A 24,818-nucleotide genomic window follows, 5' to 3' on the forward strand; every position below is an offset into this window, starting at 1 on the left:
TTTCAGCTGTCTTAACTTCCAATTCAAGTTCTAACCTCCTTATCTCATACTGCCTATGTTCACGTTCGCTCTCACGTGCATACTCCAACTTTTCCAGCTCCAATTTTGTACGTTCACGCTCCTGTTCAAGCTCCAATTCTTTTAACTGAATCCGTTTTTCCCATTCATGTAATGCCTGAGTACCTTCAAACGATATTCTCTCAGTTTCAAACTGTGTTTGTTTCTCTGTGAACGTTAACTCTCTTTCAATACGTGGATATTCTCCTACAACCAGAATTCCTTTGGCTACCAACTGGCTTTTAACAGCCCTCAACAAATCCTCCTTGCGCTTCTTATCATTACTATTCAAAATGAGTCCATGACTCTCTGCGATTTCTAAAAGTTGTTCTTTGGTGCTTCTTTCTAGAACCTTCTCAGAAATTTCTACATTCAAATCCTCAGTAGACGTCATTTTGAACAAGCATACAACTCACACAATGAAGATAACCCAAAATATTCTAACAGAACCTCCCAACGAAACGTGTCAGAAAACAGCCAGCTCAATCCACTATAACACTAGATTAAAGTTACTGCAACCATTCTAGTGTTCTACACGTGGACAATAAATCAATGCACATTTGCAATAGGAATGTGTAAAACCCTGCATAACCACTCAATGCAGTGCTAATTTACTCACAGTAAACAAATGGTCATACTCAATAGGTCACAACAGCTGTTTCGAAATTATAAATGAATCATCTATCAGCTGCTATTGTCCCCAAGATTTTCGTGTAAACAAAAAAAAAATTTTTTTTTTTTTTTAACCCGTCTACACAAGCATCCACTTCCTATATAAAATGGCAAAAATGAACATAACCACACGCGAAAAACATGCTCTCTTTATAATCAAATTAAGCAAAACCAAGGGAGAAAAAGTACTCACCAGGATTTCCATTGGCTTTTACATCTCCGATATGCCTGCCTGTTGAAACTATACTTAACCTAGCTAGTCTTCAAAGGATTGCTGGGCTCGAGGCGACTTGAAACGCTGAACCTCGTAACAACCGTTCTCCAAATGAGATCAGCTGCGCGAGAAGCGTACCCCCACCCAGGATTTCCTTCCGAAAACTCCAAAATAAAATACAAAACAAAATCAACAAAACAACAAATAGTGTTCCGATGGAAGGGCCGCTCACACGCAACCCAGCTGAAACACTCTGTCTAACCGGAGTGAAAGCCAATCATCACAAGAAATCCTGAAGAGACTTTACAAAAAAATAAATTCCCTCAAAACAAATGCTCAAAATCCGGACGAGACTCCCATTTTTATGTTACGGCTGGCTCCCATACCGTAACACAAAAAGAGGCCAACAACAAATGCTTAAACAATAATAAGATTTATTGTCAAACAAAGCAAACAGTTATTAAACAAAGAAAAGAAAACCGACGTCTAGGGGAAAAACACGCGCGTGTGGTTATTAACTAAACAAACAACATCTGACACTAACCAAAACAATAAGAGAGAAAATATATATATATAACAAAATGGGTATTAAATGAAAAGGTGGGAGAAAAGTGAGAGACCTCACTCAAAAGTGCGCTGCTCTTTATACTGACACTCATTAATTATATATTAAATACACCTGTTGCCCAACTAACACCTGCACTGTGTAGCAGAGCCAGCAGGGGGAAAACAGGAAGGCGTAACAGTGTGTGAGAGTAGAAATGTATGTGTGTGTGAAAGTAGAAATGTATGTGTGTGAGAGTAGAAATGTATGTGTGTGTGAGAGTAGAAATGTATGTGTGTGTGAAAGTAGAAATGTATGTGTGTGTGAAAGTAGAAATGTATGTGTGTGTGAAAGTAGAAATGTATGCGTGTGAAAGGAGAATATATGTGTGTGAGAGAGTAGAAATGTATGTGTGTGTGAGAGTAGAAACGTATGTGTGTATGAGAGTAGAAATGTATGTGTGTGTGAGAGTAGAAATGTATGTGTGTGTGAAAGTAGAAATGTATGTGTGAGTGAGAGTAGAAATGTATGTGTGTGTGAGAGTAGAAATGTATGTGTGTGAGAGTAGAAATGTATGCGTGTGTGTGAGAGTAGAAACGTATGTGTGTGTGAGAGTAGAAATGTATGTGTGTGAGAGTAGAAATGTATGTGTGTGTGTGAGAGTAGAAACGTATGTGTGTGTGAGAGTAGAAATGTATGCGTGTGAGAGTAGAAATGTATGTGTGTGAGAGTAGAAATGTATGCGTGTGTAAGGAGAATGTGTGTGTGACAGTAGAAGAATAGATTTTGGCTTGTACGGCCCCATACCAATGCTAACGTTTTACTAAATATAATACTCACAGGCACAGACAGGCAGGATGAACACACACGACTAACTACACACAAAGACAGACACTGATAAACAGAACCAGCAGGTGACACAGGTGAACTAATAATGATTGACATGGCAAATGACATGTGAATAACAAGACTCAACAGAAACACAACTGTGACAATATATCATTAATAATCACTTCGCTTGTTCATCAATCTTCCAATGCTATCATGCATGCAGATCTAAGAAGTGACTTCATACAAGAATGGAGATTGTTCATTCCTTGCAACAGTTTTGTGTGTGCGTGTGTGTGTGTGTGTGTGTGTGTGTGTGTGTGTTGTGCTGGTCACAGTCGATGACAGGGTTAAATTGTACATTTTGTAATCGATTGAAGCGCTCACACTTCAGATATATTCGTTTTTTTTATCATGTGTCTGTTATTACTGGTGTTGAGAAATCAGGGGCCCTCTGATGGACATTTTGATATTCAAACGAATTTGCATTATCGATTATCGCCATTCATAAGTGTTTTCCATGAGTTGTCAGAGTGTTGTGAATAGCGCATCAGCTTTACCATTATGTGTGTGAAGCTGTTAGTGTGAAGATGGACAATATCTTTTAGTGAAGTGACACTTTTGGACTCTCTATCTTCTTATGATGTGTATGTTCAGCCTGGATAGACTTGATCTGTTCCAGGTGATGATGTTGAGAGTGTGTAGTGATGGAGGTGTGTGTTCAGTGTTCATGTCTAGGAGATGGGTGGAATATAATCTATAATAATTGTGTTGCAAATTTAGTTCCAGTTTGGCCAGCAGCCGTATATCACCCTGTAGCCCAAGACCGGTGTCCCACTGAAGCGAATGCCTAGTTCACACTACAGGATTTTAAGCCCGAATAGCAAATCGTTGAGCTCGCCGACAGGTGATTATCGCGTGCAAATCGCGGGGGATTAGCGGGCGATGAACGCTCGCCAATCTGTTAGTATGAAAGAGCCAACAACGCATCAAAGACGCTCGCAGACGCGTCGCCGAGCCCAGAAAAAGATATCCGGAGCTGTCGCATGACTCAACCTCATGTGATGTCATGAGCTACAGCCAATCAGAGCAAGGCATGGGTTGAGGTCACCGGGAAAATACGTGGTTTTTTTTTTTTCAGAGCAAATCATCGCGCAAACAGTTTGCAGCACTAATTTCTGTCTGACGTCCATATTCAAACAAAGACTCGCGTGTTGTGTTCTTCTTCGTCTTCTTCGCTGGGTAGTGGCGCGCGTGCTGTATTGCGTCATTTCCGGTTCGTTTTATCGCGTGATTTTTCGTGACAAAACGTGGTTTGTAGACCAGATATAATCGTTGGGTGACAGAGTTGTTCTCAACTCGTAGTGCGTTACCTCCTGTTGCGGATCAATCACGTTGTGTCGTGTGGTGTGAACAGCTCAACAACTTGAAAACTTCTGATTTCACAGAGAGCAAGTCATGTAGTGTGAACCGCACAGTTCAGCCCGACGGTTTAAAATCCTGTAGTGTGAACTTGCCTTAAGCGGGGCTGAGTCTGGTTAGTACCTGGATGGGAGACTCCTGGGAAAGCCAGGTTGCTGCTGGAAGAGGTGTTAGTGAGGCCAGCAGGGGGCGCTCACCCTGTGGTCTGTGTGGGTCCTAACACCCCAGTGTAGTGACGGGGACACTATACTGCCAAAGAGCGCCGTCCTTCGGATGAGTTGGTAAACCGAGGTCCTGACTCTCTGTGGTCATTAAAAATCCCAGGATGTCTTTCGTAAAAGAGTAGGGGTGTAACCCCGGCATCCTGGCCAAAATATGCCCAGTGGCCTCTGTCCATCATGGCCTCCTAATCATCCCCATACACTGATTGGCTTCATCTCTGTCTCCTCTCCACCAGTAAGCTGGTGTGTGGTGGGCGTTCTGGCGCAATATGGCTGCCGTCGCATCATCCAAGTGGAGCGGCACATTGGTGGTGGTTGAGGCGATTCCCCCTTCTATGTAAAGCGCTTTGAGTCCAGAGAAAAGCGCTATATAAATGTAATTATTTATTATAATTATTATTAGTTCTATACTGGGAGGCCATATTTATGCACTACTATGAGATGTGAACGGCCTTTTGAAGTGTCTTTTCAACCAGGGCTGCTATTAACAACAGTTAATTGGCTAAGCCCCGCCCCCCTTAGTTACTGTTGCTACGTCCGTCAACTTCATCTGGGCTCTGGTTTGGTATCAACATGGCTTATGCTGTGACGGCTCTTCCTGAAGAAATTTTATCAAACTTTTATAAAGCAGCAAATAAAGTGTCAGATAGAAGTAGGCAGAAGGGGCTCAGTGTGCGTTCGAAGGCTATATTCAAGACAAACGCAAGCCACAACACGGCCTCCAAATAGAGGCAAAAGCATAACGGTCACAGTCAAAACATGACCCACCGCATCATATCCTAATGGAGACGGAGGCTGGGACTCACAATATCAAGAGCAACACTGTTCATGCAGAGCTGGGTCTCTATTCACTTCTATAATCGTTATTAAAAAGCAAACGGACTACGCGAGTATAAAGTTGTATTTATTAGCAGCGTATGCTAGCGTATCAACAATTAGGGTAGAGAACCGAAATCATAACATAAAGCTGTCTAACTAGTATAACTTCAGTAAGGTTAAAAGCTAAATGTATCTAGAGACAAAAGTGTGTTGTTGATCTTGAGGGGTTCCGCTGACTGAGGACGTCCACAGTTTAAAGGAGAATTCCGGTCAATTTTTAGTAAATTTGGAGTGCTGTCAATACAGAGAACAACGACAAAAATCGGTGTTGCCTACACCGTGTTATCCTCTTTTTAAAATATGCACCCTATTGACTTGAATGGGGTCTAATTTTAAACCTGCTTTTAATTCTCTTATCATCCTTAATGTTTCATTACAAGTGCCCAGCCATGTTGAGTGATTCCTTCAGAGTGAACACGAGTGAATCTGACTGCAGTAGATGTGAAAGATATGAATAAAAATGATGTTATATCAGCCAGCGCACAGACCTGTATTTAGTTCCTGTTCTCAGTCGAAGTCCAAAGTAGTCGATTGTCGAGTTCACGCGCATAGGTTTAGTTACCAATGATCACGAGCGTGAACTCTAGCCTTCGAACGCACACTGCAGCCCCTTTTGACTTACTTCTATCTGACACTTTATTTGCTGCTTTATAAAAGTTTGATCAAAATTCAGCAGGAAGAGCCGTCACAGCATAAGCCATGTTGATACCAAACCAGAGCCCAGATGAAGTTGACGGAGGTAGCAACAGTAACTAAGGGGGGCGGGGCTTAGCCAAAGGTGACTTGCAAGATAAACACATTGCGTGCTATAGAGACGCATTTGCGTGAGAACAGGCTGGTCAGGAGGACATTCACTGACAGCTCGTTCTTTGTCTTGTCACGCATGAATGGTTTAAAGGCATTTGCATGAATATGAGTGGGGTCGTAACGCTAGCTTAAAGTCACCTGTTGTTGTTTCTGGCGTTTCATCGCTTGTGTCGCAACCGCGATCCCACGCAGGAGCCCCAGGCAATGAGGATTTGGCTTGCTATTACCTGTGCCACACTTCTAGCTGTGGTTTTTCTTTTTAAGGCAACAAATAAAAGCACACCCTCCCCTTTTGGCACTGGCTAGCACACCATTGAAATTGAATTTTAAAGATTAAATGTCACACTTCTCCAAATAATGCCCTGTTTGGCGATTATAATATAATGTATATTATACTTTGAGTTATAATACAATTATATTATATTTAAGAATACCGGTATAAATTAAATAGGCTAATATTGTTTCATGGTCTCTGGAACAACTTATTTTTCAAAGTGATATTTCCCAGCAAGCAATTTTAACATTTGGTACATTACATAATATTCTACTCTGTTTGCTTATGCTCTCTCTCTCTCTCTCTCTCTCTCTCTCTCTCTCTCTCTCTCTCTCTCTCTCTGTATGTATGTAACAAGCCATTGTTCAGTAAAATTCAATAGTTGTTTCAATAATGATCTAAAGAAAAGAGTAAAATATTTTTGGCTTTCATAACACATTACAATAGGTTGCACATGTTTCATGTTTAGCCCTTTGAATTCAGATCATTGGAGTTTAAAGGGCACCTATTATGACATTAAAACACTTTTGTTTTCATATAATATGCATTTATTTTTACCTGATTTGCTCACCGACTCCCAAATGATTCGACGACTCGTTTATCCAAACCCCTCCTCTGCGCGACGCTAATCTGCGTTGATTGGTCAGATGATCCAGCAGTGTTTACAGAGATAATACTTATTTTTAACACGGAGTACAATGATGCTTTTATCAATTAAATTGTGTTATAATAATGATTATAGTCCACTGCTTTATAGTTTGTAGTAAAAAACGAAAAATAAGATAAATAATTTAATGTTATGTTAGAGAGCATAGCCCAGAGTTCATATTGTAAAAGAATCAGTCTTGGTTTGCGTTAGCCCGATGCATAAACATAACGTTTTTACAAAAAAAAAAAATGCAGTTACGTTACTACGAGGTATTACTCTATTCTTTAGACAACTCCGAAAACAACGACAAACACTCCACATATCTCAATACAATTGCCATTGAAGACCTAGAAGCTAAACGGTGCTCACACAACAAACAAAATAATTATTAAGCATGCTACATAAAACATAAAAGCAACAATTATTAATAACACTTACAGGTTGTGATACGGAGGAGGAAGCTGACGCAAATACACTTGGAACTGAACCTTCCTTCAATATCAGCCGACTCACGAATCCAAGTTTGATTGCATTTAAGTTGGTAAAGCAATCGTCTTCAAAATGGCGCGAGCAAAGCACAAGGCTCGGACTACACTTCTGTGGTATAGTTGTATATATGAATTGTAGCCACTTAGTCTTCAAATGCTCCTCCTTGGGCAGATGAAAAAAGTTGCCTTTTGAGTCGCACTTCAGAACACAGCGTCTCGTCGTTTTCCCTGCTGGCATTGGAGCGCAATAAGTGGGCGTAGCGTATTCAAATAACTTGACAAGTTGACGTCATCTAGTCAGAGAAAAAGCTTCGGTCTTCTAACATTCATAAAAATGACTCGACTCTTACTTTTGAAAGACAATAACTTTATATACGGTGCACTTTCATATTTCAAACTTTGCAGGATGTTTTTGTTCACTTAGATCTATGTTACACACTAGCCTACATGAAAGGTAAATTTCAAAATTCCATAATAGGTGCCCTTTAAGGGAACATGGAAACATGGGGTTACACATGCATATTTTACACTGTAGCCTACCCGCTAAAATGTCACGATTCCAACAACACATGATAACAAATAATTTAGATAAAAATGATGAGCACGTCAAAACGAAAACACAGATAGCCTACTTACAAGACAAAAGTGGGAATGTCTTTTACCTGTTCTCTTCGACCGACAGCTGAATGCAATGTTCTGGCTCATTTAAAATAGTTCAAAATGGTAGAAATGTTTATATCCCGCGATCGCGAGAACAGTGATCTCTAGCTACTAACTATCAAGTCTCGCGGTGCCAGTAGTCATGCCTCAGTAGGGCTGTTGCCATCTAGCGGTTGAGAAATGTAATTGCATTTTTATTTAATTTAAAATGAAAGACGGTCAAAAATGATCGTAGATTGCGTATGAATGTTATGTAGTGTGACAGCAAACATGAAGCTGCGTGGGCGAAATACATGTAAACAATTTTAAGACTATTTTGGCTATCGCTGGTCTAAATCAGGGCTATCGGCAGGCCGTTAAACGATTTCAACGGAGAAAAGTGAAGCCCATTAGAAGCATCACTTCCTGATGGCCGGGCGAACTGTGCAGGCTCAAACTGAGCTTGACGACGTAGATGTGACGTGTTTCTGACAGCTGTCAGTCTTCTAGTAGCTGTGCCGAGAGAAATCTGAATCATTCCCTTCCGAATCCCGCAGAGACGGAGAGCGTTAGCTGTCCATGAGCTAGCAGCGGGAGCAACTTTATCACTCTCTGTGGGCTTCTCCCTTCACTTTATGCCTCCACGTCCCCCGATTGCTTCTCCGCCGGTTTATACGGTAATTTGTTACCGTATATTAACACTTCGACAGAGAGTCGAGTGGTTATGACGCAATCGTTAGCCTATTTTTCATAACGTAAGAAGGTAATGGAGCCTTTTATACATTGTCGTGTTTCTTTAGAAATAAATATTTGACTAATGGAGTCTTTAAACGCCTCAGATGTAAAGTTATTCGCTGTCAAAGTGACGCCAAAATGAATGGGAGTCAATGGGATGCTAACAGAGATGCTCTGCTACAATGGCGGCTCCCGGGGTATGGCAAGCCGTTTTAGCTTTTAATTCATTTCCAGGATATGAATTCTTGATATCAACAATTACATTTTCACTAGTTAAAATGATAGTTATTGATATCAGGAATTAGATTTATACTAGTAACAATGGCAATTTTTTATATCAACAATTAAATTTTTACTAGTTAAAATGTTAATTCTAGATATCAATAATTTAATTTTCACTAGAGAAATGTCACCATAGGCTGCCATTCAAAATCCATTGTTGATATCAAGAATTGATTTCTTACTAGTTGAAATGCAGTTTCACATATCAGAAATACAATTCTTACTAGTAAAAACCTTTATTGTTGATATCAAAAAAATGTAATTGTTGATATCAAGAATTAATATCCTGGAAATGAATAAAAGCTAAAATAGACTTGCCATAGTTAACAGCCAATGAACCGCAACAAGCGTATGCTAAACGCACGGTCAATTCTCCGCTCGTTCTCATGATACATTTGAATATGAAATGTTTTTTGGCTCATGCTGATGAGAAGCACATTCGCTGTTTCTCCTTTCGTCTCGATAGTGCACGAGGGTGTTCAAATGGTAATTTCCAGCAAGGTCCTTCTCGAGGAGTGGTCGTTCCTCAACCAGTTGATCCAGCTTTTCCAGTCTTATAGGGTGTTAGGGTTAGACACACACACACACACACACACGTTATTTCTAACATTTTATTATTAATTCTAACATTTTATTATTAATTCTGCAATTTTATTATATAAATATATGGTCTGACTGACATGATGGGTGCTTTTTTTTACGAATCAGTTTTGTTCCGTATCAGTGGTTCGGACTTTTCCGGTTATTTGATTTCAGCAAATAAAGCTTTGTTACATCCTTTGTTTCAAACCTTGAAGTGGTTTCAACTTAAAGACAGTTCAACCAAAAATGTATGAACCAAAATGTTCCAACCCGGTATGAGTTTCTTTGTTCTGCTGAAGATATTTTGTAGACTGTCAGTAAACACATGTCAGTTGTGGGCAGCGGTGACATTTTTTCTAGTTAGTGTTGTGCCACATCCCAGAAATTTAGCAAACATACATATCACATACTGTAAGTCTTGTAATTCTATTCTTAAACCGGTTGAAAGTGTGTATAAACAAGCTTGTACGGTCTTTGTTAAAATTTGAGTTGGAAACATTTGGTTCAATTTGCTGTTATATCTTAAATGGTCTTTTTAAACTGAGGCAGGAGAATAATCTTTTAAGCTCCGCCCAGTGTAACCAAGAATGTCATAAATTCAGTATTTCAGAACACCGTCCTTAAACGTAGGCGTCTGTGTGTGTGTGTGTGTGTGTGTGTGTGTGTGTGTAACAACCCAGTAAGGTGGACATTTTCTTATCATTTCCTCAGAACTCACAGAGCGACAGCCAACGAGCAGGTACTGCATTCTGTCAGAAATATGACATAAAATATTATTTTTATGCTGATGATATACAATTATACATTTAAGTTGAGTTCAGAGACACTGTTGAATTAGAGAGGTTTTTTTTTTTTTAAGACAAAACTGAAATTCTTATTGTGGGTTAGAAACATGAGCGGGAGAGGATAGAAGCTGGATCGGGTTCCTCAGCCCTACAGTTTAAGAAAGAAAGGTGTAATTTTGGACTGTGACCAAAGTAACAAACACTTGCTTTTATCGTTTGAGAAATACTGCCAAGATTTGTCCTTTTTCTCTGTGGATGATGCCAAGAAACTCATTCACGCTTTTACCTTCTCTCATCTTGATAACTGTATGTATTCTGGCTGACCTAAAGGGTTTAATATGAAGTTACAATTGATACAAAATGCAACAGCCATGGAATTAAAAAGGAGAGAGTATATAACACTGGTTTTAATGGAATTACCAGTTAGGCTAATTGGTTACCAGTTCATCAAAGTATTGATTTAAAGTTTTTTTTAATGCCTTTATAATCTGGCCCCTTTATGCACTGTCGAGACACGCTCCAAATCGTAGTTTAAGATCCGCTTGTCTTTTGGCACATTTACAGTAAATCATAAGCCACCATAACTTTTTTTTAATTTAATTGTCTACCAAATGAAGTGAAAGAGGCTACCAGCATTCATATTTTAAAAGGAGGGTTAAGACATTTCTTTTTTAAGTTTATTATCAGTAGAAGAATATGGTGTGAAGTTGAAAGTCGGTTTTTATTTTACCTTCTGATTCTCTTATAAGTTGGTTTATTTTGTATATGTTTTATTTATATTATTTTATTTTGAAATTGAGGTGAAACTGTATTGCTAATTTCTTTATTTTACATTGTGAACCTTTTATAGTTTTTTAATTGACATTGTGTGAAATTGTATTCATTCGCCTATTTGTTTTTATGCTTGTGAAGCACTTTGAGTTGCATGAAAAGTGCTATACAAATAAATGTTTATTATTATTATTAGTTGTTAAAGGGTTAGTTCACCCAAAAATGTAAATGTCAGTAGGCCTAGGCTATACTCACATCGGAACACAAATTAAGATATGTTGATTAAAGCAGCGCTTCTGTGTTGTACGTTAACGAAGTAGCCTACATTTCGAGTTTTTTGTGTGGAAAATGTTTACTTTTAAGAGTAGGCTAGCTTATATTCAGTAGCCTACTTTTACTTTAACCCGAGTAGCCTACATTTCTAATGAAAACAATTTAATTTTACTTCGTTACGTTGGGCGACGTTCCTCTCGTTACTTTATTTGAACTCAATACATATAGGCCTAACGTTAGTTAAATGCGTAGTTTATCCCAAGCGCGCTGTATCTTTTTTCTGGGCATGAGCGATGCTCAATTCACAAATGAATCATTCTTTTGAGTCGATTCTGTTCAAAGACTTCATCTGTCTATAAATAGGTTCGCGAATCAGTTTGAATGACCATGGGTGCGTTTCCCGAAAGCATCGTTAGCAACTATGGTCGCAAGTTCCGTCGTTATCAGCAGTTCAACGATTTGGTGTTTCCCGAAACCATCGTTCAGCTCTCGATCTGTGGTTAGAAGCATAGTTTCTAGTTTACATGATATGTAGACTGAATAAATCCTTACCTTTAGCTAAATAAGCAAGCTGACATTCAGTACAACCCGTGTTATTTATTTAGAATACATAAATGTAATTTACGTCTTAGTTTGTCAAGAGATTTAAAGCACCGTTTCTGAAGACTGCGCATGTGCGAACGTGCTCTACTATGTAAGAACGAGCCAAATATTGAGTCTGGTAATAAAGCAAAATAACTGAGAATAATTAGAAATGGTCTTCAGATGCCATGTCTGTAACTTATATGACAAAATCTAGCGTTAATTCGATCTCGAACAGATTCATGAAAATAAATTATTATTCCACCACGTGCGAGACGTCATAAACCAACATGGTCGAATATGGGGTTATTATTGTTGCAATATTCCAAATAAATAGATTAATATTCACAAATAAATGTAAAGAGATTCACAAAAATGTATCGAATGCACAAATGAATAGATTAAGATCCACAAATAAATGTAAAGAGTTTCACAAAAAATTATAAAATTCACAAATAAATAAAATGAGATTTGCAAATAAATAAAACATTTACAAATGTTTTCTTATTTTCAAACACAACTCTGCCTGGCATTTATTTGTGAATCGGTTCCTGTGCATTTGTAAATCGCTGCACACATTTGTGAATCGGTTCCTGTGCATTTGTGAATCCCCTCACGCATTTGTGGATTTTGAAACACTTCTAGCGCAGACGTGCAGAGAAATCCACAAATAGGTGGACTCCACCCACCGCCTACTCAAGCCAATCAGATAACGGCCACATCGAGCTGGCCAATCGTAGCACGTTATCGCTTCAACCAATCACGTTAGGCTTTACGCTCGGGGCGGGAAGTGGGAACTGACTGATTCTTGCATCAATGAAAGGAGCACTGGAGCGCAGTAGTAGCGCTGAACTGTGTGTGTGGCAAAAACACTCTGTTTTCAAAAGATTGTTGGAGTTTAAGGCCTCTTTATATTTCCATCAGGATACACTCAGGGAATTATGATAATCAGAGATCTCGAGCATCATGAACAGTCTCTACACCGGCAAGAGGCGCGACACAGCGCGTCAAAAGCAAATAGGCACTGTCTGTTCACTGCTGCCGCTGCAGTTTAAATCATGTAAAACTAGCATGTTTGAAATGTTAACACACATTCCCATGTGACGTCTGCTTAGCTTTATATGCATAATCGTGCTCTTAACGGCTCTGATCGTAGCCTGCTTATTGACTAGTGCTGGTTACTATCATATCGTGATAGTGTACTGTGTCATGGTTTGCCCGGTTTAGACCCGTTTGTACTGTGTTTTTTTTTTTTCATGCATGATGGTCTCATTAGCTATATTTAATTAATAATAAGTTCAGCCAGATATCTACAAGCACGGTCATGGAGGTTTGCATTTCACAACATCGGGAAGATCATGCACTTCATAACCGAGCATAGATTGGCATTTTTACATGTGCCCAGACAACCATAAGCAACCAAGAGTGTTTTCTCTGCATGTAGTTCATTGTGAGCTGAAGAGGAAGAGAAAAAAGATGTGATAGTACTGAGATCATATAAACCTGTTTAAAAAGACGTATCTGATGTATTTACACATTTGTGACCCTGGACCACAAAACCAGTCACATGGGTACATTTTTTTAAATTGAGATTTATACATAATCTGAAAGCTGATTAAATAATTTCTCCACTGATGTGTGGTTTGTTAGGATAGGACAATATTTAGTCGAGACACAACTATTGAAAATCTGGAATCTGAGGAGCAAAAAAATGTAAACATTGAGAAAATCTCCTTTAAAGTTGTGCATTTATGTTCACGATTGTGCTGCATTCACTCACAAAAATACATGTTTTATATATTTACGGTAGGACATTTACTAAATATCTTCATGGAACATGATCTTAATATCCTCATGATTTTTGGCATAAAAGAAAAATGGATAATTTTGACCCGTACAATGTATAGTTGCTATTGCCACAAATATACCCGTGCGGCTCCAGACTGGGTTTGGGATCCAGAGACACAGATGTTAACCCCTGAAGTGTTCATCAAACCTCATCTCTCTCTCTCTCTCTCTCAGATGGACGGGCCGATGCGTGTGTTGGTGACGGGTGGCAGTGGGCTGGTGGGACGAGCGATAGAGCGAGTCGTGAAAGAGGGTGAAAGGAGAGAAGGAGAAGAATGGATATTCCTCTCATCCAAAGATGCCAATCTTGTGTAAGAAGACCCTCATCAAACATCACAACATAATCAATGCAGTGAGATCCAGATCCAATGATTATGTCAGGGATCAAATTTTGAATAAGGAACAACAAATTCTATTAAATAAAATGTCAAATTATATAGGCAACAAATGAAATGGTAAATGGACTGCATTTATATAGCGCTTTCACAGACCCAATGGCCACCAAAGCGCTTAATATATTGCCTCATATTCACTCATTCATTCACACACCGACGACGGTGTCAGCCATGCAAGGCAACCGACATGAACCCCTGAGCCACTGATTTAAAATCAGATCTTGCATTATCTCATGTCTGCAGAGATGAAAACAGACGCACTGATACAACGGCACATGGTGTCGATGGCATGATCATGCAATCAATTCTGAAGGAAAACACACCCAGAGAAATCAATAACATGTACAGAAAAATCATGTAACAGAATTATTAAGGAAAAATGAATAAAAGAAATGAATATAAAGACATCATTAAAATTGAATAGATTCAAGATTTCGCATACACCAATAATCAATACAATATCAAATCATCACATATTACATGTTCTTTATGCGCAAGTTATAGAAAACTGTGCAATATTCCCTAATCACTTAACCGAATTAGCTTCTATTTAATTGTTCTATTTTATTTTGTTCTTTCTTAGTGTTTACAAGCATCATATTAGTTGATGAATGGAATCTATACAAAGAATAATCTCAAATATACAAGTTTTCATTTGTGTCAAATGCACGATAACTGTATTTACACATGTGCCGTTCCAGGAGCGCTGAGGAGACGAGATCAGTCTTCCAGAAGCATCGTCCGACACACGTCATTCATTTGGCCGCCATGGTGGGCGGGCTCTACAGGAACATGAGACAGAACCTGGACTTCTGGGTAATTATTAACATGATCATGAACTAATATAAGGTTGGAAATATCCCTGTTGGACAGAGGTGGACAGTAACAATGTACTTTTCCTTGAGTACTGTACCCAAGTACACTTTTTGAGTATCTGTACTTTACTTGAGTATAATTTTTTCTGGAAACGGTTTACTTTAACTTCATTACATTACATTTTTTTTTTTTTTTTTTTACATCCTCTCCCAACTTTGGTTTCTGACATCAACCCAACTTTAATTTTCCACCACAATACAACGTCTGTCCAACGTTGTATTCTGACATCAACCTGATTTTCATTTTCATCGTTGGGTTTGGTCTTCTAAATGCGAATTCTGTCATTGTTTTGGAGCACACTAGCTTATAGATAACAGTAAGGGTAACATATATCCATACTAAAAGCCAAAAAACTTTAAATAGGCCATTGTGTGTCTGAAACCATTGTGGAAGTTATTGAGTGCACTTATTCAATCTCACATTCAGTCCCACTACTGTGTTCTTCTAGAAATACATTTGATATTGATATATGAGGGTAGGTAGGCACTAGGCAGGCATACATGCATTGACATTTAAAACAATGATGTTGACATTTACACATCACACATCATTGACATTTACTTTTGATAGGCTACTTAAGTACTTCTTAAAAATAGTACGTCTTTACAACTTTTACTTGTGACGGAGTAATATTTGACCAGTAGTGTCTGTACTTTCACTCAAGTAATGAAGTTGTGTACTTTGTCTGCCTCTACTGTTGTCAACTGAACATTGACTGTGTTGTTGTGTTGTTTTGTGTTTTCAGAGAGATAATGTGCACATCAATGACAATGTGCTGTACATGTCTCAGGAGTTCGGGGTGGTGAAGGTCGTTTCTTGTCTGTCTACGTGCGTTTTTCCAGATAAAACCACCTACCCGATAGATGAGACCATGGTAAACACACACACACACACACACACACACGCACAGAGTGATTTGATTCTGGAACCAGGCGTGGTTTTATAGTGTTGATATTAAAAGATGATGGACAGGTTGTCAGTGCCATTAAACTTAGATTAATAAATGCTGCAGTATTGTTTATTGTTAGGTCATGTTAATTTCAATAATTTACTACAAATACATTTAAAAAACTTATGTTTGATTAATGCACTAACGTCAATGATTTTTTTTTTTTTTTTACAAATACCAATAAACTCTGTAAATTGTTTAAATATTGTTAGTTAATGAAAGTTAGTTTAAATGATAGCTTATTGTGAAGTGTTACTTATTAAATTAACATGACATGTTTCTAGGGTATATTAATAAACACACTCATTTGTCCTGTAATGTTTTAATATTAATATTTATACATTTTCATGCATCAATCAATACGTTTTTTTTTTTTTTTTTTACTGTACTAAAGCGTAAAAATACCATATATTTGATATATTTAGGAAACATGCCAAGTTAACATACTTGTTTCTCTGAAACGCACTTCTACAGACAGTTATTTCACTTTGAAATGTGCATTTCCGTGTCAGAATGTCTGGTTTTGTTTTGGTCTGTGTGACTCCGCCTCCTGCCAATTTACCCAGTAGTATTTCCACAACCTGGATTGCCAGTTGGCAAAAAACATGGCGTATTGCAGCCATGAAAGCCACCAAATGAACTGGGTCAGAGATGGCAGATTCTACCCAACCTAAAAAGCCTTGGCATCCATCTAAAAATGGGAGCATATTAAAACATGACATGACGTAAGTCGCACGCTTGTCCTCGAGTGAGCGTCGAGTCTGAGGAGAACGAGGCGGGGAAACATCTCTCCGACAGTTTAAATGTGGCCTGCAGTATCCATTTCAACCACTAGCTGTTAATATTACATACTGCACCTTTAAAAATGGCTTTTGTCGTTTCCTCCTTCCTCCTGCGTTTTCATTAGTCACCCAACCATGACAACACTTTAAAGGATAATTCCGGTATTTAACACCTTGAGTCTATATTGTAGTTTGTTTTGGATGAACAAGAGTGGTGGACAACATTTTTTTGACAATGGTTCCTCTCTCGAGTTTTTGACTATAAAAGAATTGGCCATGGACCCATTTAACATTGGAGTCAATGGGCATGTCCGAAAATGTCATTAAAACAGCCAATAATGTTCGTTTACAAAACTGTTAAACTCACCGAGTGGTTAGTGGTGTTCGTTGATTATTATAAACAATATATCGTCGCAATATATGATTCCAATCCGTTTATTTTGCTATAGTGGAACTATTTTTTCAACAATGGGATTTTACAAAATGACGAATAAAACACGACAGAAACTGTATTTCGCAACACTTTTTGTTTCTGGAACATCAACTAACATCACTAATCACTCGGTGAGTTTAACAGTTTTGAAAAATAATGTTAAAGGTTGTTTTAATGACATTTTCGGACATGCACATTGACTCCCATGTTAAATGGGTCCATGGCCAATTCTTTTATAGTAAAAAACTCGAGAGAGGAACCAGTCAAAAAAATGTTGTCCACCACTCTTGTTCATCCAAAACATACTACAATATAGACTCAAGGTGTTAAATACCGGAATTAACTTTTAATAAGCAGATGTTGGGTATGCTTTCCTTTGAAAAACATCACAAGATGTGTTTCTTGATATTTTGACATTCATTTATTCAACTCAAATTTCCTTCACAGTAAGGGATTTTTGATGTCAGAAACTCGAAAGCATTAATTTAATTAATTTCTATAATATTTGCGCCAAAATGTATAAGTCAAAAATACCTGTTGGGTGTTTGTCATCATGGTGAGAAATACTGATAAAGAAAGCATGAGTGTGAGTGATTTAAGCCAGTGTCTGAATGGTTTCATGAGTCTGTCTGCATTAATTGTGTTTCTGTAACTTCTTTCTGTCTCTGTCAGATGCACAACGGCGCCCCGCATGAGTCGAATTATGGTTATGCCTACGCCAAACGCATGATTGATGTCCACAACAGGTGAGATTTGACCTCTTAGTGTCAAAGTTCGTGAATGGGTGCATCTCAGATCACATGCCTATTATAAAAATTGTGATTTATGGCAAAAAAACAAAAACATTGGGTCTTAGGCTTTTTGTTTTGGCTTCAACATTTTTAAAGGGTTGGTAAAATGCCCTTTTCACAAGTTATTAAAGCCATGTTCTTTAATAACTTTCTTGGCCGGCAAGTTTCGATCCCATAGAAGCGTATGGAGGAGTGAGACAGCTCTCAGATTTAATCACAAATATCTTCATTTGTGTTCTGAAGATGAAGGAAAGTCTGACGGGGAACAACATGAGGGAGAGTAATTAGAGTTGACATTTTTCCGTGAACTATGAACGTCAGATGAAACACAAAGAAAAGGAGAGGGTTAAAACAGTGCAAAGTGAACAGAAAAGTAAATAGCATGCAATGGAAAGTCCCCACAAAGCAAACGTGAAATGTTCAAGATGTTTACCGACATGAATGGAAAATGTGCCCAGCTTATGGACAAACTTGCAAAGCATGCAACAAAATAAACCACTTTCCGAAAATGTGCAGAACGCAAGAAAATACAGGCAACAGAACAAGATGAGCAAAGTGATGAACTCAAAAAATCTCACTTGATGACATATTCTGGCCACAAGATGTCGCCTGTGGGGCAAGTTTACCTGGCCTTCACCTACACAAAAGCACAATATTCAATTTTAAGTCTTGCATCGTCATTAAAGTAAAAAAAAAAAAAAAATGTAAGGCATATTTCAAAGATGAGGCTCCCTGACTGTAAACAGCAACAGAAGTTACAAACATAATTTCGCCAATAGATGGCGGCAAAGACTGTCTTTGAGTGAGTCAGTCAGTAGAGAAGACTTGTACAGTGAAAGGACTCAAACTTGTGATCACGGAGAAGGAAGACGACACTGACAGATGACTATGGGCTCGGGAAAACCCCTTAACTGGACAAGATATCGCAGCGCACATTCATCTGATTTTTTAAATTATGAATATATAGGACTGACCTGAAGGAAAATGCTATATCTACTGTAAATGCAGGTACACTCACTTACTCGATCTCTCACAATACTCTACTATAGCTTCAATGAACAATATCGATGAGATCAAACATGTGTTTGCGTTGCTAAGAGCGGTTGCTAGGGGAGTTGTGTAGTGATACAGCAGTTGGGTGAAGCGGTCATAGCCGTGTTTTAGCTATTGGCCAATCAGAATCAAGGATTGGAACTAACCGTCTTATAACATTATATAATGTACAGTAGGCCTACCCAAGAGAAAGGGTTTCCTGTATAATGTCAAACTCAGTTCCTGGAAGGCCACACGCTAGCTTCAACCCTAATTAAACACACCTGATCCAGCTAATCAAGTTCTTCAGGATTACTGGAAACTTCCAGGCAGGTGTTTTTGACATGTACCTGAAATGTTTCCAAATACAGTATTTTAAGTGTGTGTGTGTGTGTGTGTGTGTGTTTGTCCATTAGAGCGTGTTTTCAGCAGTATGGTCTGCGATACACAGCCGTCATCCCTACCAACATATTCGGACCACATGACAACTACAACATTGAGGACTGCCATGTGATGCCGGGGTTGGTACACAAGACGTACTTGGCAAAGAGTGAGGCGCTTTTCACTTTCTGGAACGATCTGAAGCCACAGTCACATTTAGAGCGAATTAATTAATTCACATTCATGTTTGTGTGTTTTGTAGAGGAAGGTAAACCTCTGGAGGTCTGGGGTTCAGGTCGCGCGCTGCGTCAGTTCATCTACTCTGTGGATCTGGCTCGTCTGTTTGTGTGGGTTTTGAGGGAGTATGACGAGGTGGAGCCCATCATTGCGTCAGGTACTCGACATCACACATATTGGATCTGTTTCATCAGAGCTCAATGACTGATCAAATATCAAAATCACGATTTTCTTTGCCTTTTTTCTTTCTCTCTAGTCGGAGAGGAGGATGAGTTGACCATAAAGGATGCTGTGGACGCTGTGGTCGAAGGGTTTGGGTTTAAAGGTGAAGTGATTGTATCCTTTCAAATATAAACATTGTCTTTTTAACTGCAATCTTTGTTCTGTGGAACTCAAGATAAGATATTTAGCAGAATGTCCCGATTGTTCTTGAGCTGTTGAGCTTAAAAAATGACAATGACTACGTTTACAAGCAGCCAATAACCCGTTCAAAACCAGAATATTAGCAATAACCCGGTTGCGCACGGCCATGTAAACACCGGCAAAAACCCGAATATGCTCATATTCCGGTTTTTAAAAACACGAATATGATCCCTGGGTTACCCATTTTTTAACCCGAATATTTGGTCATGTAATCGGCATATCCCCATCAAAGGGAACATTGATTTGTGTTCTGCACATGTTCTCTTCGCAAGGAATCTTGGGGTGCTTCTCAATTCTTATTTGTGCATCCTCGTTTCCTTTCCTCGCTTCCTTTCCTCGCGTCTCAGCTCAGCCCCCTGGAGGACGTGGGGGAACGCTGCAAGGAAAGAAAAGGAGGACGGAGAAATCGAATGAAAGCTTTTTTATACATTGGAATACTTGATCACTCGAGCGTCACTTTACAGCGTCATCAGCAGTGCTCAAAAGATCTGCCCTTATGTTGTTGAAGTTTGGTTATTTAAGAAATTAATAATAAATAATAATAAATCAAGATACCCTGTTGAAATATGTGACCTGGTTTTTATAAACTGCAATAAAATTATATAGCTATAAAATTATTGTGACGATGTGAAGGGGGAGGAGAATTTACACGTGCGTCACGTTAAGTCAATAAAACACTTCCGCATAGGATACACCTGTGTATCCTCGCTCATCGCTCCTCTGGAAGCTCCTCACTCCTTGATCCTCGCCTCCTCAAGATGGCTGAGCTCGATCGGTTTCCGGGTCATAGGATGGAGGACGGAGGAGCGAGGAGACGAGGAGGGATATTGAGAAGCACCCTTGGTCTTTTGAGTAGAGACGGCGCATACAAAAACCCGCGTGCAGTATACCGGAAGTAAACAGGAAGTAGAGGTAAACATGGTGAGACGCAGCACAGTAGTGTCAAGTGCTGCTGGCGGGTCAGTACCAGCACCAAAGCCGATCGCTATCTGCCCCGAACTATTCATTATCCACGTGCTGCTGCTGCTGTCTTTGGATACAGGAAGAAGAATCGGAAATAACGCATATTGCGTCTTAAGGTTGTCCGTACGTCCAGACGCTAACCGTGCGTCGCCGTTTACATCGGGATATTGCCAATTGATTACAAATTCCATGTATACAGGAGTAACTCTCTCTGCTCACGCATGTAAACGGGTTATTGCGAATGTTTCAGAAACCCAAATAGTGACCTTAACCCGACCATAACCCGAATATTGACAGCTTGTAAACGTAGTCAATAGTTCTCTGCTGTAAAGTTTTTAAACTCAAGGTAAATATATTTATTGGGTACCTTTTTTCCTCTATTTCTATGCGTGTGTGACATGTTTATGTGTATGCTTGTTTGCTGGAACCAAACTGCCTCCGGGAAATAAATAAAGATGAACTGAACTGACAGAAACCCTTTGACCCTTAACTAACCGCTCTCAGTATGACACTAGTAAATCAGACGGCCAGATCAAGAAAACCGCCAGCAACGCCAAACTACGCAAATACCTGCCAGACTTCAAGTTCACACCGTTCAAAGCAGGTGATCAATCTTCACTTCTCGCTTCAGCAATTACTAAATGTTCTTCAATAGTAGTCAAAAGCGGAGACCAAAACAAGAAGCTTTATAAGTGCTTTTCCTTTTACAGCCGTCAAGGAGACGTGCGATTGGTTAACGGCCAATTATGACATCATCCGTAAATGAAGATCTTCACATCCCATTGGCTGTGGGGGGAGCATCTTAATGCTGGAAACCAATGATTGTTCAAACACCTATTCATTTTTATAAAGACGAAATCCGTAAACACTTCCACTTTAGTGCTTATTTCATATTTATTTAAAGTGTTTTGTTTAGATTTTTATTTGTGATTGCTGCTCTACATTTTCTTCTGGTTTTTTTTTACTAATCGGTCAATCAGGGAATGTGTTCTGGGTTTATTGTCTAATGATCTGTACTGTAAAATTGCCATAATACACTCATATTTTAAATAATGTTGTTTAATGTCTTTTCTATATACAGAATTTTTTTAAATATTTGAATGATCCCAAATTCATACATGTCTAGAAAATCAGCAGTTTTCATTTCATTACCAGCAAATATGAAACATTTCAAGAGACTTTCATCCAATCCAAGTCATGAAGAGAAGCCTAGATTTACAAATATAAATGAAGAAAAAGCAGGACACTCTAAAATACATTTAAAAAATCATTTTAAATTGATTTGATAGTGTCGTTTCATTTTCTTTGTTATTAATTTATGGTCATTTAGTGAAAAGGGTTGGTAACATTAGCATTTTAGCAATTATAATTATTACCGATTCTGTAAGCCCGACTCAATAGACCCAATGGAGGCATTCGATCAGCGGGGGAAGGTCTCTGCGCGTTACTGTCTTTACTCGTAGCAAAGTAATTCGATTAAATTAAATACATTTTCTCATGTATTAACTTGTTATTTCATCTGACTCCATAAACGAAAAGGTTTTGATATCTGTGCATCCTTAAATGTGAGAGAATGTTTGACTATTATTCTCTAAATAATGTTAGATTCAGTTAGAATAAAATCAAATGTTCACAATTTATTATGTCAGGTAAATGTATCATGCCAATTTCATAATCAGTTCAAAGATAATCAAAACAATAACACCAAATGGTCAGAGATAAAGTTTAAAAGATGTAGACTAAACCCGACATTTAGACAAATACATAATGCTGAAGTCTTTGAGATCCTTCAACATTATGGGCTGATCTGAGTCATCGCGCCCTGAACCCTCTTCAGCATCTCCCTAAATACTCAGACCTGTCACATGGAAACATGAGCTAACAATGGGAATTTGCATTCAGAGTTTACACCTTTTGGGAGCAGGAATGCCATTTGCCTGGAAGACACACCCTCCGGTCTGCAAGGTATTTCTAAACTGAACTGCATTACCTTTTGGTTTACTTCTTTGGGAACGAGACCTTTGTACCAGTCACACCGAGACATTTCAAATGATACCAAACGTGTATAAAGCTGTGTGATAATTGTTCACATTTTTTTGGCTGAATTTCAGGTGATCTCAGCATGAGAGAGAAAGGAAGAGGGCAAGAGATGTATTCTGAGGCAGAGCTGTAGTATTCGAGTCCGACTAGTGACTTGGACTCGAGACCGTTTTTCTATGGTATTCGGACTCGGACTTGTCACGGTCTCGGCCACTGGTCTTGCCAAATATGGCTTTTGGGCTATGTTTACACGGTAACGATCTGAAGAGAAAACGCAAAAGTGGCGTTGCGTTATCACTTTTTATTCTGCGTTTATTGGGGGGAAATCTGCGTGCGTATGGTGACGCAAAAGTGTGTGAAATTGGATGTAGTGTGCACTCCAGGCGGCTAGGTGGCGATGTGAAGCACTGAAGGTGAAAGAGACGCTGACACAGTTTCTCATGTTTAATACGGTAAAGCCGCTGCTTTAACCCTCGGCGCTTTTCGCGTGTCGCTCAAAAATGACAGAATTTAAAAAAAAATTTGTCAATGAAATTAATGCTATATTTTAGTTTGATAATGTTTTGTTATTTTCCTGTACTGGCGCATGCCTGTGACGTAAACACGTACGCAACGCCTTCACTGTCTAGCAGACTTTTGCGTTTTTACCCTTTAGACGGGAACGCGACGGTGGAGCATTTTTAAAATTTCCACTCTGGAGGGAGGTTTCACTTTTTTTGCGTTTTTAAGCCCCAAAAACGCTGTCGCCGTGTAAACGAAAGGCACATCCGATAAAATATTTTTACGTTTTCACCCGCGAGCGTTCTCGTGTAAACAAGGCCCAAGGTCTCGACCGAGACCATCTTTATTATGTTCCCAGTAACGTATTATTGTAGGATGCTTCCCACAGAAACCTCCGCAGATTGTAGTGCCCGTCATTGACAAGTACGACCTGCGTGTGTGTGATTTATATTCTACTATTTGCTACGGCAATACCGGCGCGTAACTGAGATAACAGATCCATCTATTCACTGCCGATCATAATATCAAATTGCTATATGGACTAGTGACTGTGAATATGAAAGACTGCTATCAAAGTCTGATTGTTCAGCGAGTCTCTGTGAATGAGTGCAGGTTCATGTACTACACACACTCAAGTACACGTTCATCTTCAGATACACTCAGAAACCCATCAAAATAAAGTTCGGTTTAACGTGAAGAAATGATCACAGATATATTTTACTGGAGTGAAGCTATATTGTCACTACTCAGTACTAGTAGCTAGCGGTGGTAACAGTAGTGGGTTGGTGTTTGTATATCAGTTCTAACACTGCTATCTAGAGCGATCACCATATGTCATCATTCTGCTTTCTTTAGATTAGAAGATTATATGATATCAAGGGGAATGTCTATACTTAAAAATCCTGGGTGTTGCGACACTGTTTTTGCTTTTAGATCAACAAATAATAACCCAAAATGATTGTCTTGATAATGTCATGCATAAGACTTTTTTTTTTTCCTGTCCTGGACTCGGTCTTGACTCGGACTCGAACCTCTTTGGACTCGGCCTTGTCTTGGACTCGACTAGTCCTGGTCTTGGACTCGACAAAGGTGGTCTTGACTACAGCCCTATTCTGAGGTGAGACTTTCATCTCAAATGGTGATGCTAACTTCACAAGAGAGAGTTCAAATGTTAATTTCCAGAAAGGTCCTTTGTCTTCTCAGGGAGGGGTCATTCCTCAACCAGACTGCCCGGCATTTTCTAATTTCTCAAGTCTTACATTCCCAGTTTCGATGGCAATAAGGTAAAGTGAGTAATTTTCCTTTTCTTTTGTTCTTTGGTTAACATTAATGACACAGATGGCAGTAGGATTATTAGGCTGCTGTCACTTTAAGACTATGGGCCCTATCTTGCGCAAATGACTTTGTACGCCGACAAACAGCGGACTTTTCCCTCCGCAGACGCCCGTTGGTAAATCAGGGAA

At 39.0% G+C, this 24,818-nt stretch overlaps 1 protein-coding gene across 4 annotated transcripts in view; it reads left to right on the plus strand.

Annotated features, from left to right (window-relative positions):
• Nucleotides 1–21,861, plus strand: part of LOC306983566 (GDP-L-fucose synthase-like) — a 111,265-nt gene extending 89,404 nt beyond the window's left edge. For 3 of the 4 annotated variants that reach the window (XM_079584078.1, XM_079584079.1, XM_079584081.1), the window contains 9 exons: nt 13,727–13,863; nt 14,649–14,763; nt 15,569–15,697; nt 17,660–17,733; nt 19,227–19,360; nt 19,454–19,585; nt 19,685–19,764; nt 21,319–21,418; nt 21,525–21,861. In XM_079584078.1, coding sequence (XP_079440204.1) covers nt 13,727–13,863; nt 14,649–14,763; nt 15,569–15,697; nt 17,660–17,733; nt 19,227–19,360; nt 19,454–19,585; nt 19,685–19,764; nt 21,319–21,418; nt 21,525–21,580 — 957 coding nt within the window. In that variant the 3' untranslated portion in view covers nt 21,581–21,861. Of the gene's footprint in view, nt 1–9,931; nt 10,033–13,726; nt 13,864–14,648; nt 14,764–15,568; nt 15,698–17,659; nt 17,734–19,226; nt 19,361–19,453; nt 19,586–19,684; nt 19,765–21,318; nt 21,419–21,524 lie in introns of those variants that run through there. The other variant, XM_079584080.1, reaches the window with a different exon arrangement.
• Nucleotides 21,862–24,818: the final 2,957 nt, after the last annotated feature.

This window comes from Phoxinus phoxinus (assembly GCF_949152265.1).
Source record: "Phoxinus phoxinus genome assembly, chromosome: 16".
Classification (NCBI taxonomy): domain Eukaryota; kingdom Metazoa; phylum Chordata; class Actinopteri; order Cypriniformes; family Leuciscidae; genus Phoxinus; species Phoxinus phoxinus.